The sequence below is a fragment of the Mus caroli genome, unplaced genomic scaffold, assembly GCF_978045245.1.
Source record: "Mus caroli unplaced genomic scaffold, Mus_caroli_1 scaffold_11, whole genome shotgun sequence".
NCBI lineage: Eukaryota > Metazoa > Chordata > Mammalia > Rodentia > Muridae > Mus > Mus caroli.
In genome coordinates, this window is record NW_028227266.1 from 12,644,074 (window position 1) to 12,659,805 (window position 15,732).

Genomic DNA, 15,732 nt, shown 5'->3' on the forward strand with positions numbered 1-15,732 from the left:
ATGTGTGTGTGATGATGCATTCTTTCAACCAGAAGAAAGCCACACATAAAGCTTAATGAGGGACATACTATGGTTCTTCAGCATTATTGAAAGCTCATAAGGGGATTATAGTTGAAAAACATCTCTTTCCACTAAAAAAAGCTGTTATTTTAATTTCTTCAATTAAAATAGTTTGCTCAGTGTTTGTTTTTCAAAACTGCAGGAGGTGTTGTAAACTATAGCCAAGTGAATATCCAACAACTAACTCCCTATGCAATCAGACTTCTTAATCAAAACCAGACTCCACCACCCTCATCCTCATCTCAGCCTCCTGTCATTGATATAGCCACCTGTCTTCAGAAAGCAGAGCACATGGGAAACCTGAGTGATGAGACTTACCTGTAATGTGGTAGCTCACTTGGCGATTTATGTTGGAGGTGTCTTTGTCCAAGGTGCTGAGAACGGCTACCACCTCCCCTGGTGGGTCGCTCTCCTTCACACTTCCTCGGTACACCTCATGAGCAAAGACTGGTGCATTGTCATTTATATCTGTCACCTTGACTGAGACCAGAGCCATGGAAGAAAGAGAGAAAGCCTCTCCGAGATCGGAAGCCACCACAAAGAAGGAGAAGGCAGGGTCTGTCTCATGGTCCAGGTCCTTCAGTGTACTGATCCATCCCGTGTTGCTGTCAATATTGAAGGCTTCTATTACCTTTTCAAGATGGGAATCTGAGTGTAGGGAGTAAGTGACCTGCCCATTGGCTCCCCAATCCATGTCTATGGCTCTCACCTGGGCAAGCTTGGTGCCAACAGGCATCCCCTCCATTATGATTGTCTCATAGGTCGAGGTTTCAAAGACTGGCTTGTTGTCATTCAGATCCAATACCTTGACATCTACATCCACAGTGAATACAATGTCCACCTTGTCCAAGGGTATAGTAGCTGCTACTTTAAAGTGGAAAGCTGGACTGACTTCATGATCAAGGCGCTTGTCAAGCTTGATAGCACCTGTCTCTTGTTCTATGATGAAGACACCCTCTTTGTTATTCTCTGGCCTTTCTCCATTAACCATGCTGAACCGGACACTTTGATTGGGCAGAATCCTTAAGGTGTCTACTGTGCTTCCAATGGATGTATCTTCTTTAATGGTAAAGGAGTACTGTGACTGGGTGAAGGAAGGCAGAAATGTTTCAGGAGGCAGGACGTGGATGTAGACGGGAATGAGGGAGTGTCTGACTGGAATGCCACCATCTACTGCCTTCACAAAGAAGGACAGCACAGTGTTTCTTAGTTGGTTAAAATTGCCTTTGGTCACCATCCAGCCATTATCAGGATCAATTTCCAAGAGGTCAGCCACTGACACTGAGGCCTCGCTATAGAGAGAATATGTAATCCTAGAATTTGCTCCATCATCTGGATCCAAAGCTTGAACTTGAGTGACCAAGTGGCCCCTTCCTACGTCAGCCCTGACGCTGGCCCTGTATTCCACTGTCATGAACTGAGGGGCATTGTCATTCTCATCCACCACAATCACCCGCACAGTGCAGAATGTGGTTCTCCCACCGCCATCCAAGGCCCTCAGATAAATACTAATATCTCCTTCCAGAGGATTTTCACGGTCCAGTCTTTCTGTTGTGATGATCTGTCCATTGCTGTCTATGAGGAACCGATCCTTGGCAAAGTCATTGATGATGGAATAGCTGACCTGTCCATATGTTCCTGGATCTCCATCTGTGGCTCGGACATGAATAACCTTTGTCCCAGAGGCTGCATTCTCTCTTACCTCAGCTACGTATGTGCTTTGTGAAAAGGCAGGGCTATACAAATTAGCCCCAAGGACCCTGATGTGAACCTGGGCAGTGCTAGTAAATAGTCCATCAGACACAGACACGTTGAGACTGTACAGAGGCTCCATACGCTGCTTCCGGTGGCTAGACAGTGTGAGAACTCCACTCTTGCTGTCCATCAGAAAGCTGGTTCGATCATTCCCAGATAAAATGCTGTATTCCAACCGGTCAAAGTCAGAGCTGTCTGCATCTGAGGCTTGCACACAGGTTACAAAATGACCCCGGGGAGCTAGTTCACTAACATAAGATTCATAAATGAGCTGATTAAAAACCGGAGGGTTGTCGTTAACATCAGAAATATAGATCTGAACCAGGACTTCACTGCTCAGGGATGGAAAACCATTATCAGTTGCTGTGACTTTGAGGGTACAGTGTTGCACCAACTCATGGTCTAGCATCCTTGCTGTCAGTATTAAGCCACTTGAGCTATCTATGTGAAAGTAATCTGTGCTATTGTAAGTATCCTGGACAATCTGATAATGCACCAGCTTGTTGTTTCCTGAGTCTGCATCAGTTGAGACAAGTTGCAGAACAGGTGTTCCAATAAGAGATGATTCAGATAGTGTTGTGTTGTAAGTGGGCTGATCAAAGACAGGAGGGTTATCATTTACGTCATCCACTAGCAGGTCCACAGTGACTTCAGCTCTGGCACCTGTAAGAGCATCACTAGCTCTTACTGTCAACTTGTAAACTGATGTGACTTCATAATCCAAAGGACTAATGACTTTTAGGACCCCAGTGTCAAAGTCAATGTTGAATTGTTGGAAGGGATCTCCATCGATGATGAGGTATATGATGCCCTGGCCTTCTGGGCTGGTGGCATTGATGCTGAGAATGGGAGTGTTCATTGTGATATCTTCATTGATTGATGCTGTATAAAAAGGTTTATCAAACACAGGCATTGCTTTGTTAACAATGGTGATGGGAAGTTCCACAAATGTGGACAGAGATGGATTGCCACCATCCTTGGCAAGAATGGTGACTCCATAGTCAATGTTGGAGAGATCTGAGTTGAATGCTTCTTTTAAAATAACATTCCCTGAATTAGGGTTAATTTCAAAGTGACCATAGTCATCCTGCAAGACATAGGTCACTTCTCCATTGGCACCTTTATCTTTGTCGATGGCTGTTACCCGGTATATCAGAGTTCCTGGCTCAGCATCAACTTGCACAGCAGCATAGTAAGGAAGACCCACAAAGACAGGAGAGTTATCATTAACATCTTCAATGTTAACCCTGACTACCACCCTGGCCACACGCAAATGGTCTAGCTCACGACTGGCTTCCACCACCAACTCATATAACTCCTGTTCTTCACGGTCAAAGGGTACTCCTGTGGTCTGAATGACTCCTGAGGTAGATTTTATCTTGAATTTATTTCCTGGGTTTAAGATGCTGTATTTTAATGGCTCGTTAAGGCGATTTCCAACTGCATTGACAATAGCAACTTTGGTTATGTTTGTGCTGTTCTCTGAGATGGAGGTGGAATAGAAGCTTTGTGTGAAGTGGAGGCCACTGTCCATGGCTTCTTTAACCATGACGGTGACCATGGCAGTGCTGTAGAACTTTCCGTCAGATACTCTGACTATCAGCATGTAGTGGTCTTTGGAAAGATTATTATTTTTTATGGTGAGCACTCCAGTATTTGGGTCCATTAGAAAATTATCCACACTCCCTTCCATGAGACTATATGTCAGTTCAGGGGGTACTTCAGAGTCAGGATCTGTGGCGCTCACCTTCAGAACCTCCACACCAATGTAGGTGGGGAGAAGTAAGACAGTTTCAAACACAGCCTGAGTGAACATGGGTGGATTATCATTGACATCTGTCACCTCAATGTTGACTTCAACCGGACTCTCTGCAGTTAGCTGTGGGTTCCCACTGTCTCTCACATGTACATGGAAGTGGAAGTGTGCGATAACTTCATGGTCTAGGTTGGCAATTGTTCTGATGGCTCCTGTGCTGGAGTCTACTGTGAAAAACTTCTTGGCAGTGGACTCCACAATCTGATACACCAGAAGTGCATTTTGGTTACTGTCAGCATCCGTGGCTCGGATCACAAGTGGGCTGTTGTCTAGGCTCCTGACAATGCTGTTGATGGGGGCAGCCTCACTCAGGCTGCCTGAATATTGAGAAAAGAGAAACACAGGGGGGTTATCGTTTTCATCTACAACCTGCACACTGACGGTGGCATTGGAAGCCATGCCTGCCATGTTAGTGGCCTGAATGATGAGTTGATAGGAAGAGGTATGTTCATAATCCAGTGCTCTCCTAGTGGTGATGACTCCAGAATATGGATTTATGGTAAAGACTCCATTGATGTTTCCATCTTTGACTTCATAGATGAGGGTTGACTGGCTGATGGCTGAAATCAGGATGACAGATGTTCCAATATCCACATTTTCATTTACTTCAGCTTGGTAGTCTTTGTGAGTGAACTTGGGGTGGGAGTTATCAGACATGCTGATGGAGATGCGTACAATTGCAGTGGCAGACATTGGTGGTGAGCCTTGGTCTGTGACTTTAACTGACAGGACAAACTGACCCATGGCTGCCATATCTGGCTCTTTGGAAATGGTAATGATGCCCAGGACTGGTTCAATCTTAAATGTATTCCCCGTGTTCCCTAAAGCACAGAGATCAAAGGGAAAATGAGTTACAAGAGGGTCATTAAAATACTCCCATGGAGATTAAACCTTCTTCTCAAGGTGCTTGTCTATACTGTGGTCAGCAGTAAGAAAGAATTTAGATTCCATCCTAATTATTCTGATATTAAAAATGCAGATCTTCTTTTCTGTGGTAAAAATGATATCAAATAAGATATCTCAATCCCAGATAAAATCATCATCAGCAACAACAATATAGTACTATGTACACATTTGAACTTGGAAATAAGAGCACTTACAGGAGAGTGCCTCTGCTGGGGCTTCCTCATTCCTGGACCCATGAGAAGAGGGATAGCTGGGACTGGCATATATCACCACTAATACATCTGCCTATGTGAATGTATATATGTCATAACTGCAAATATAAAATCAATATATACATACACACATATCTATCTATGTCTGTCTGTCTGTCTGTCTATCTATCTATCCTCACCTAAACAGTGCTGTATTAAGCTCAGTCTTCATCTTTAGAGAGAGCACTGTAGGCATAGTTTCAGAACCTCCTCACAGTCGCTTGGTTTCAGGGTGTGCCATCGGCAGGCTTTGCATGTGTAACCCATGCTACTTTATCACATAAAAACTGACTTTCTCCACATGGTGACTTTGCTTAGATGGGGAATTCTTCTAAGTTATTGTTTGCTTTGTAAGTTGCAAGGATTTCTTCAGGCTTCCCTCCCTTTATTCTTTCCTTTTGTTCTATACCTTTCTTACACTATAAGAACACACACAGGCACAGAGACAGATGTAGAAACAGCCATAGAAATGCGAAAGTATTACTCCAGTCTGTAGTCATTGTGTTTACTCATCAGAAAGGTTTCAGATGAAGTAGATGATCAGAGCTGTCCTTGAAACTAGGAATGGAAGGCACACCTCCCAGGAAATGGAGGCATGGGTGTGGCTGTGATAGGTCTGGCATGGGAAATAAGGGGGATTTTAGTAGAAACGTTTTGGCTAAGCAAGTGTGGGCCCAGAACCCGTGTCACTTGAGCAATGGTCCTCTCCAAGTGATGTAGTGGCACATAGCTTTAGATGATGTCTACATTCATTGATGCTGATGTCCTACTTCACAGTCTCTAGGTCAGTCCTGCCTCACACTTGGTCAACAGAGTTTCACAGAAGGAATGAAGCTATGGCATATATTAACTCCTTTGTAGTCCTGCTGTTCCATCACTGTTGGAGTCACATGGGTACTGTGCTCCCATGTCAGGTCCAAGCTGGGCCTTCCCACTCTTTCCCTTTTCAATTCATGGGTCCTTCCCTTGGCTTTGGCTACCTTCTTATTCTTTCCTTCAGCTCATAAATGTTTGAAAATTAAAATCTCATTGTTTTCTTAGAATATGTGGCTCCTGTAGACTTTTGCTAATATGGCTGAAGCTGTGTTCCTATTGCTTATCTGGTGTACAGCACAGCCCTGCCACACTGATTAGGTTCAATAATTACTGTGGAATGCTCAATAGGAGAGGTAGGTTGGAAAGCCATGTTACTGGATCTTAGGATCCAGTGTATTCCCAACACTTGCTGACTTCTATTCTGTTGCTTTACAAGCAATGCTAGCAATAAATGTCAAACTTGAATTCTCCTTGAAGATTCATACTTGAAGATTCAAAGCTCTGCCTTCCTGCTTTGCTTCAGTCCAAAGTAAAAGCTTTAGTAGTGACTTTAGAGGCCAAGTAAAAGATAGGAAGTTTATGGTCCACCACTAAACAGGATAAAATCTGGCTTATCTGAGGTTTGTGAGACAAGTTCAATAAAACCTAGTGTTTTATACAAGCAGCCATCTCTTGTATTTGTTTCCATCATCTGGAAAGGAGCTTGCTGAGCTGCTTTGTGAGGGCTCTGAAGGGCTAGGGTCCACCTAGGTACCTGTGAGAGACAGGCAGGGCCCAGGTTGGACTGTGTGTGTGATGGACAGGTAGGCCGGGGATTGGGCTGTGGTGTGTGTGTGTGTGTGTGTGAGTGTGTGTATGTATGTGAGAGAGAGATAGAGAGAGACAGAGACAGAGAGAGAAGCAGGCTTCAGGTTGGACTCTGTGTGTGTGTGTGTGTGACAGAGAGAGACAGAGACAGAGAGAGAGAGAGACAGAGAGAGAAGCAGGCTTCAGGTTGGACTCTGTGTGTGTGTGTGTGTGTGTGTGTGTGTGAGTGTGTGTGTGTGTGTGTATTGGGAAGGCCTGGGGTTTTGGCTATCTGTTTTTGAGGGACAGACAGACCCAGGGTCAAGCTGTGCGTATAATGGCTGTATAAGCCAGGGTTTGCATTGTGTGTTTAGAAGGGGTTAACTTGACTGTGACAGGTTTGTCATGCACTCTATAATTCTCATTAGACTCATGCTTATAATCAAAAGCTAGTTTTTGATATATCTATCATTGCTGGATTTTTTTCTGGAAATTCAGATTTTCTATGTAAAAAAAAGTTTTAAGAAATAGCTTTTATCTTGTATTTTAATCAGTTGTTAAAGAAATGACTGTGCTCCATGCTCCAGTCATGGAGGTAAAAATGTAAGTGATGCAGTGTTTGGGAGAATGCAACGGATCTGTTTCTGAGAACCTAAATATTGGTTTAAAAGTTATCTGAAGCCTAAGAGAGATAAAATAGTAATTTTATAAATGTAATAAACAGCTTGCCATATAGATAAATGTCCATAAAATGATAAGAATGATGGAAATAAATTCTTATATCAAAATATTTACAGTGTCATGAGATAAATATATATGGGGAAGGCAGGGAAAGGAAAAGATAAGATTAGGTGACACCTTGGGAAGAGCAGCTGAGGATGCACAGGTTGACTCATGCCTTCTGTGATAGTTAATATTCATTTCTTGTTAGATTCATTATTTGAAAACTAAAGGAATAAGAATTACTTAATGCAGTGTTACCAATATTATGGGCTAACCAAAGGGTATAAAACAGATTTTCTAAATAAGTTTAGATTTTTGGAAAGCCAACAGTAATACATGGGAATACTCTTTAGGAACATGGTCATTAGTGACCAGTATTTTTCCTTTTTCCTTTTCTTCCACGTGAATGTTAACACTGACCTATTTAAAATTTGGGCACCTAATCTAGAAAGTTGGTTTTTTGTACACTTGATAGAGGCGGTATATATATATATATATATATATATATATATATATATATATATACACACACACACACATATACATATATAATTGGCATTGCTTTTCCTCAAACTTCTATTCCTAAACTAATCTCCTACCATTTTTATTTTAATTCAGCTGCTCAACCAAGTGCTCTACATTTATGAGAAGGAAAATTGCTGGCATGGAAAGAGTGTACATTTGGCATTTCACAGTACAGACATGCCAAAGAACACTTTGGGAATGTGCCTTGTGAATATTCAAAAATGACAAAACGGAGGAAGGAACACAGAACAAATAAAGGAGACTTGTCTCTTTTAGGTTCATGGCTCTTTTCCTGCTTGGACATTCATCTTTGTCATAAATGGTTTTTAGCTATCCATCTTCAAACCATCTATAAATTGTTCTTTAGATATTAATATCCTTTGAATAACACAAAAATTTGACATAAGTGCTCTTATTTATTTATCTGTCTGGTTAAGCAAGCAGTTCAGTCCCTGTAGTTACCAACCAATTTGTTGGTCAGACTTCTTCCACATAGGAAAGGTGTTTGTGTTCATGGTGAGCACACTGGGATTCTAAAGTCTGCAGCCCACCCACTGGTAAGTGAACCCAACTTTGCTTATTTTAGTTTCAGTCTATAGGTTGTTGGTTTCTGGGTTCAGCCCACTGAATTTATTATACATTTCTTTTATTCATTTCAGAAAACTCCAAGATTGAATACAAGGAAGGAAGCTCTTCCTTTGCTGCCAATATTTAAATGCTAAGAACTTTATACATCACTGCATAAGTAGGTTGCCAAGTTTATAGGATGGGATGTGCTGCTGAGGGTGGGGCGTCATGCTTTGTGCTATGGTCTCTGCAGTTCTCACCTGCTTCAATGGAATATATGAGTTCTGCATTTTCCCCCTTGTCTTTGTCCAGAGCTGTCACTTGCAGAACAACTGATCCCAGAGCAGCTGATTCGAACACTGATGCTTCATACAGTGGATTGGTAAAGTAGGGGCTATGATCATTAGCGTCCTCCACGTTCACAATGACTCGGGCCAAGTTTCTTCGGTAAGGAAATTCCTGATCTCTGACCTTTAGGCAAAATATAAGAAGTAGTAGGACTGAAAACATGAATTGTAAAGAACTCAATGGAAGTTTGTTAAGAAGACAAAATGAGATGTTGCATGCAAAATGCTTGATCCAGTCTTACAAAGCTACAAAGCACTATGAAAACAGGAGAGAGAGAGAAAGAGAAAGAGAGAGAGAGAGAGAGAGAGATTGACAGAGAGATTAACAGAGAGACATAGAGAGAGAGACACAGAGAGCAATAGAGAGACATAGAGAGAGAGAGAGACAGAGATAGACAAAGAGAGAGAGAGATTGGGAGCCATTTGAGAGCAGGGCAACATCATCTCTATTGTTTCACTGGATGCTTGGCCTGTGATTTAATTCCTGGGCATCTCATGTCCAGTCCTTTCATTTAGTTTCACAGCCACTTCCTCCTTGCTATGTGTTTATATACAGCCATGAAATAGTAGATAGAGACTTGGCTAAGGGAAGGAATTAATGAGTACAGTATTGTTTCTGCCATTTATTCCTTCATTCATTCATTTTACTAATGTTTCTTGCTATTTATGTTGTCAGGTTCATGGTGTAAGTAAAACAGTCCAGTAGTGAACTAGATATTATCTACCTTCAAGAAGATTACAGTCTTCTGAATGGGTGATACAAGCAAGCCAAGAGAAAGGCATAATACAAAACAGTTAAATGCCAGCGTGCAATACATATATAAGGCCCTGATTGTGAGGAGGAAGAGTAGCCTAACAACATCAACTTCCTGGATGAAATACAAAGGAAAAAGTAGAAGGAATGACATGATGGTAATAGGGACAAGTGATGTTTTTAGGCACACAGCTCAGAGCTATAAGAGAAACATGAGCCCTGGAAAGATGCATTCAATAATAACTTCTAAGATTGGGAATCTCAGTGTTATTTTACCAAATGAGTCTGCTTAATAACTTTAAGATTCAAGCCGGGCGTGGTGGCGCACGCCTTTAATCCCAGCACTCGGGAGGCAGAGGCAGGCGAATTTCTGAGTTCGAGGCCAGCCTGGTCTACAAAGTGAGTACCAGGACAGCCAGGGCTACACAGAGAAACCCTGTCTCGAAAAACCAAAAAAAAAAAAAAAAAAATAACTTTAAGATTCCCCTGAATTGAATGTGGCTGAAGCTTGTATATAATCTATTTTTTATCCATGTGGCACCGTTATTATCTGCTGTGTTGTTAACTGAATGCCCATGGTTGGCTCTGTTTTAGACTGTGTAACTCCAGAGAGAAGTGAAGACACTGAGCACATACGTGAAGAGCTATTGAGGGGAAAGGCATTTTCCTGATTAGTGCACAGAGGGAATGAATAGGCAAAGCTTGGGAAAGGTGACCTAGAACAGTTGTTTGTTCTAAGTATTACCTATATAAACAATGAATAACAGTGAGGAACCTAACTCATTTTTTAATTTTCTGAGGAAAAGATGAACATAAATGACATGAAAAACAACGAGAATGGGGTCAGTCAGCACTGTAAGGCTTCATCGTAAAAGATCTGTAAGCACCATGATGGACAGTGTGCCATGCTGGACTTCTAGAGCTTGGTTGGCCATGCCCAAAGATAAAACCAAACTCTATTTGTGGATTTCTTTCTTTTTTTTTTTTTTTTTAAGAATTGAACATTAGCCCCAAGAATGTGAGGACTGTCTATTTCAGTGTTGGGTGTCCATGAATGGATGAATGGCTATAGTGCTGTACTGGGGGCCTCTAGGAACTAACCCTTGGTTTCCTGGGGCCTTAAGTGGAAACTATAGCTGGGGGGATGGCCCTCAAGCTACCTCATGTTCAAGAAGATTCCCAGTGAAGGAAAAAGTTGTTTTTGTTGTTGATGACTTGGGTATTCATAGGATAAGGCATCCGAAACTAAGTCAGTACATAAGGCGAAACCACTGCCATCCCTCCTGTTCCTCAGGAGTATAATGGGGGCCCTGATAGGCATAGGCTGTACATGCCAATGATGCTCTGAGGCTCCTTACAGGGACAGATTATAAGCAATAAGTGAATCAATGGTATTTTTTACTCCTCTTTCTTACCCACTGTATGGATTAACCAAAAACCTTACTGTAAATGCAAAGACACTTCTACATAATTTAAAGGAAGGCAAGTGAATTTAGAACCACGGACCTCTGAAGATTTAATGTATGTTCAGTTCTTTTTGGGTCACCAGTATTACCAGTAGGTCCAATACCAGTACATCTTCATAGATTGGGTCTCTGAATACTTCCAAGGACAAGAGCTTCATGTGGACTGAACACATACTACTTTGTGAAGAACTAATCAGGTGATTCTTCTAAACTCTCTACACAACCTTATGGCTCCAAACAAACCCAAGTTAGAACACCATCTGTTGCTTTTCTCTCTAATCCAACGCCAGCAGCATTTCCTGAACAGCCAGCACCTGCAGAATACATCTAATATTTCAGGTGGACAAGAAATATGAAGTTGCTATCTTAAAACAGTAACTTCTTCATTGTAATACAAAGGCAAAAACCACATGCAACCTGGCAGTGCAAAATCTAGGTTTATAGAATTTAAAGTCCCTGGCTTCCTGAGGTATGTGCCTTCGCTGGTTGACAGTTCTGCCAGGAGAGCAAAACTATAAGTCTGGTCCTACCATTATGTTGAGGATGTGCTTGTCCTGGGCTTCATGGTCCAGTCTCTCAGCAGTGTAGAGCACGCCTGTACTGGGGTCCATCCGGAACTTCCTCATGCTTACAGCATCGATGCTACTGTGGATGGTGTAGCTCAGCTTGTGTTTCTCGTCTCTGTCTGTGGCCTCAATCTGCAGGATCTCTGTATCTGGAAGCACGTCCTCAGAAATTGTCACATCATAATGTGGCTGGGAGAATTCTGGGCCATTATCATTATTATCTAGCACTTTGATAAATACCTGTAGTTAAAAGAAAATGAGAGTGATAAAAAACATCAACTCATCCGTTGCTAATGAAAGAGGTCACCTTTTTTGTTTTCCCCCTTTGTATACTTGGATCCTAGCTTCTAGCAGCAATCTCAGCATAGAGGAAGCTCTCTTATGAAAACATTCTGGCAGTAACTGGTTGACAGCAAACCATCAGTTCACATTAGCGCCAACATCAATTATGGTTGGATCTGTAATCTCATTAATAATTGAACAGCTGAGATAGCTATGAGAGGTGGTAATTCTATGGACTTATCTGGGGCACAATGTGCGTGATTACAAGGTGACCTTCCTTTGGAGGCTTCTATTGCCTCAAATCCTATCTATGTGTCATTTCTTATTGTGGACAAACATGATAACAGTGCAGGGATTAAACTTCTTTGCCAACTTGACTGGATCAGAAATCTCCTTGGAGATACATTTTTAGATACAACTTTGAGGATGTTTTTAGAGAGTTTTATCTGATGATGGAAGGCCCATTTAGAATTTTAGGGGCACCATCCCATGGCCTGGAGTACCAAATTGAGAAAAAGGGAAAAAAAAAAGAAGGAAGCAAGCTGACCAGCTCCTCACAGTCCTGAAACCTGTTTGCCCATCACTGTGAAACATATCCTACCAAGCTATAAGGCAAAATCAACCCTGAAATTTTGCCAGGTATTTGTTTCAACAATGAAACAGGTAATTAGTGTGACAGGGGGAAAGCAATCAATATGCGCTAGGGTACAGGAAGGAGGGCGTTCGTTCGGGTAAGATGGACTGTGCTCAGAGCTTCTTGGCAGCCTTACAGTGCCTTACCCTGTGCTTGTCCTTTATCTGAGAGAAGACTAGCCAAACCCTTGCTCAGATAGCTATAGTATGAAGCTACCATTGTTTCTTCATAAGACACTGTGCTGTGGAACTTTCTGGGCAGGATTTATGCTAATCACTCAGCTTTGATAGAGATCAGCTTAAGGCTAATCTGGTTTCATCTGTCTTCCTAATCATCCCCACCTGACACCCCAGATTGTTTTGAAGCAAGTTACAGTTATCATATCATTTCAGTATGTGTTGCTAAGAGGTAGGGTCTCGTTGAATAAATAAAAACACATGGGCAAATACTTACGATAGCAATATTGTCCCTATCTCAAAAACAAATTCTAGCAATTCCTTAATGGTAAATATACACACTGTGCTAATATTTCTCCATTGTTAAATACACTATATACATGCATAAATAGACTAATTTTATTTGTAGTACAAAAGGTTCAAGCATTGTATTTAACATGCCCCTTTGTATTTTACTTTATAGAATCTCCCTCTATCTCTTTGTAAATCCTCATGATTTTCTCTTCCCCATGCTGATTATTGCATGCAAAAGACTGAGATTTTTCTTGTGTAGTTTCCAGTCTGATTTTGCTTGCAGCATCCCCGTGGCTTTTCTCAACACATTCAGCCCTCATATTTGTTATCCATTGCTAGGATGGTTGAGGAAGCATGATGTGCTTCAGGTTGAGTTCCTATTCAATTTTACTTAGTTTTGTAAACATCCTTCTAGAGTCATGCCGTGCATTTCTGAAGATGTATTCTTCTGGTTTGCTCTCTTATATTATGATGCTTGCTCTCTTATATTATGATGCTAGCAGTCATTGCAGAGCATTAAAGATTATTCAGTGGGAAAACTTAAAATGTTTAATGTACCGATTCTAGAGTATGTCCTTGCTTATTAGCTGAAAAAGCTCCATAAAAGAAACTTCCCAGGTCTTTAGTTGCTATTTGATTATCACGTAGAGGAAAGGCAGGGTAATTACGAACTCGTTCCCTTATTTCAAAATAAGTTGATGCTTCCCTAGCTCCACTGAGAGAGGGCAATGGTGAATATTTTTAAGTGTGATTTATGCTCTATCAAGTTTTGGTCTGCATTTATTTTATTAGTTATGTTTCTATGTGATATGCTGTGATAAAGATCAAGACCAAAACAACTCATCTTACATTTTCATATCACAGTTCATCATCAAAGGAAGTCGGGGGAAGAACCTGGGGTAGAAACTGAAGCAGAGGCAATGAAGAGACACTTATTCAGCTTGCTTTCTTACACAACGCAGGACCATCTGCCTTGGAGTATCACCACTCACAGTGGGTTGGGCCCTATCACTTAATAATTAATCAAGAAAATACTTAACAGATGTGCCATAGGGGAATCTTATGGAAGCATTTTCTTAATTGTGAGTCCCTATTTCCAAATGACTGTGGCTTTTTAAAAAATAAATCTATTTTAAAGTAAAAATTAAAACTAACCCACTCAGTTTGTTCAATTTGTGCTTCATATACTCAAGGGGTCACTGAAGCATGGTTAGCTACCAGTGGCCACACCCTTAAATAAACTGACTCTCCCTCCCCCAGAACATCAGCTGAAGTGAGAGCTCATGACTCTTTTCTCTGTTGGGATGTGGACTGGCTTGATATTGCGCAAGTCTTATGCTGGGCAACAACAGTTGCTCTGAGGACTTGAGTGCAACTGTCCTGTCATGTCCAGAAGACACTGTTTTGCTCTTGTTCTCCCCAACCCCTGGCTCTTCCCATTGTTCAGCCTCCACTTTTGTTATGCTTACTGAGCACTGGCCAGAGGAGGGGTGAGATAGCACAATGATAATGGTAAGTTTTCTAGCACAATGAGAATTCACCCTCTGGTTCCCTAACTAGTTAGAACATATTTGACTCTTCCATCCTTTCATTGCAATACTCATGCTTACTGCAATGGGCAGGCTTTCCTTGGCCAACACCATTGTCTTTAGGTTGGAGCCTGAAGATCTTTTTAGACACTGTCCTGCTGTTCTTCCATTTACTCCCTTTCTTCTTTTCTCCCTTCCTCTTTTTCTTCTTTAATTGATTGATTGATTGATTTGTTTTCATGTGCTAGGGCCAGAACCTAGGGTCTTACTGTACCTTACTCTTCTAGGTAAGCACTTTGGCATTGAACTATGATCCTAGACAGCTTCCTTACTTTCTGATAATCGTGACTGGTAATATTTTTCAGGATTGTCTTGAACAATTTTCTATTCTTGCATTATCCATTGCTCCAAAAGAAATTCACTTTGGTTTCTCCTTTTCTTTCTTTTGTTAGAAATGCTATTTTGAGATTGCGATCCAGTACTGGGAATTCAGTAGACCGACTTAAAATTTGCTTTTATCAACTGGACAAAATTGGGAGATAACTAAATAATAATCAAAATTTCATGAGTTCCCAGATGTTTCCAATTTTAGTGATTTTTACTTGGTGTCATTGTTTCTGCATTTGTTTCTCCCCTTTCTGATGCTGACATTTTTTATAATCAGTGACAAGATCATAATTAGTCATTGTTTTGTTTGAAATATGAATGCAAAGGACTCAGAATAATAAAGTCTGCATTTCCATTATAGTTATCCAAAACAAGTTGATATTGTTTTTCAGTGCTCTTGTTCCTGAGATGAATCTCCAAGGAGGAACTCAAAGTTGGATTAGATGATTAACATCCATTGCCTTACTTCTCCTCCAGAATCGGATTCACATATAATGTGCTTCCATTTATTTCCAAATTTTAGAAATTATTTTCAGGATAGAGAATGATTTATTACCTGAACCAATAAGAAGAGTTCAGGACTTACTTTGAAGCAGTGGCTTTTTAAACCAAGGAGCCTGGGGACTTTATTATGGAACCTAGACATGTTCACAAAAGACAGCACCAGGGATAGGCAGATTTATTAGGATTCCTAAAGGGTTCATCCCTGAGTATGTGCCCAATTTATGTCGCTGTTAAAGAAGAAACCATGTCAGTTCTGTTTGGGTACAGGCTTAACTCACATACTTGCTTTTTCAACATTTAATATTTTGTTTTGTCATTTTAAAATCATACTAAATGGGTGTTCAGGGAGGTTTAGTTTCTCAATGAGTCATAAGAAAAAGGATGTACAAAGGACAGGGAGAGGGATAAGAGGGAATGGGGGTGGATGTGATCAAGATACATTATATAGTCATTAGACTGTTGAAGAAAAAAATGAAAGAATTTAAAGAAGCTTGGCTTCCCTGCCCTCCTGTTTTTCCTGTAGATAACTTTTATCTAAAGCACACGGTTTCTCATCTGTTTTGTCAATATGGTGTACATACACATTTC

At 41.0% G+C, this 15,732-nt stretch overlaps 1 protein-coding gene across 3 annotated transcripts in view; it reads right to left on the reverse strand.

Moving 5' to 3' along the window:
• Fat3 (FAT atypical cadherin 3) overlaps positions 1-15,732 on the reverse strand; it is a 588,937-nt gene that overhangs the window by 82,797 nt on the left and 490,408 nt on the right. For all 3 annotated transcript variants that reach the window (XM_029481733.2, XM_029481732.2, XM_029481730.2), the window contains 3 exons: positions 11,303-11,578; positions 8,466-8,676; positions 379-4,452 (listed from right to left, as the gene is read on the reverse strand). In XM_029481733.2, the coding sequence (XP_029337593.1) occupies positions 379-4,452; positions 8,466-8,676; positions 11,303-11,578 (4,561 nt within the window). The remainder of the gene's footprint in view (positions 1-378; positions 4,453-8,465; positions 8,677-11,302; positions 11,579-15,732) is intronic.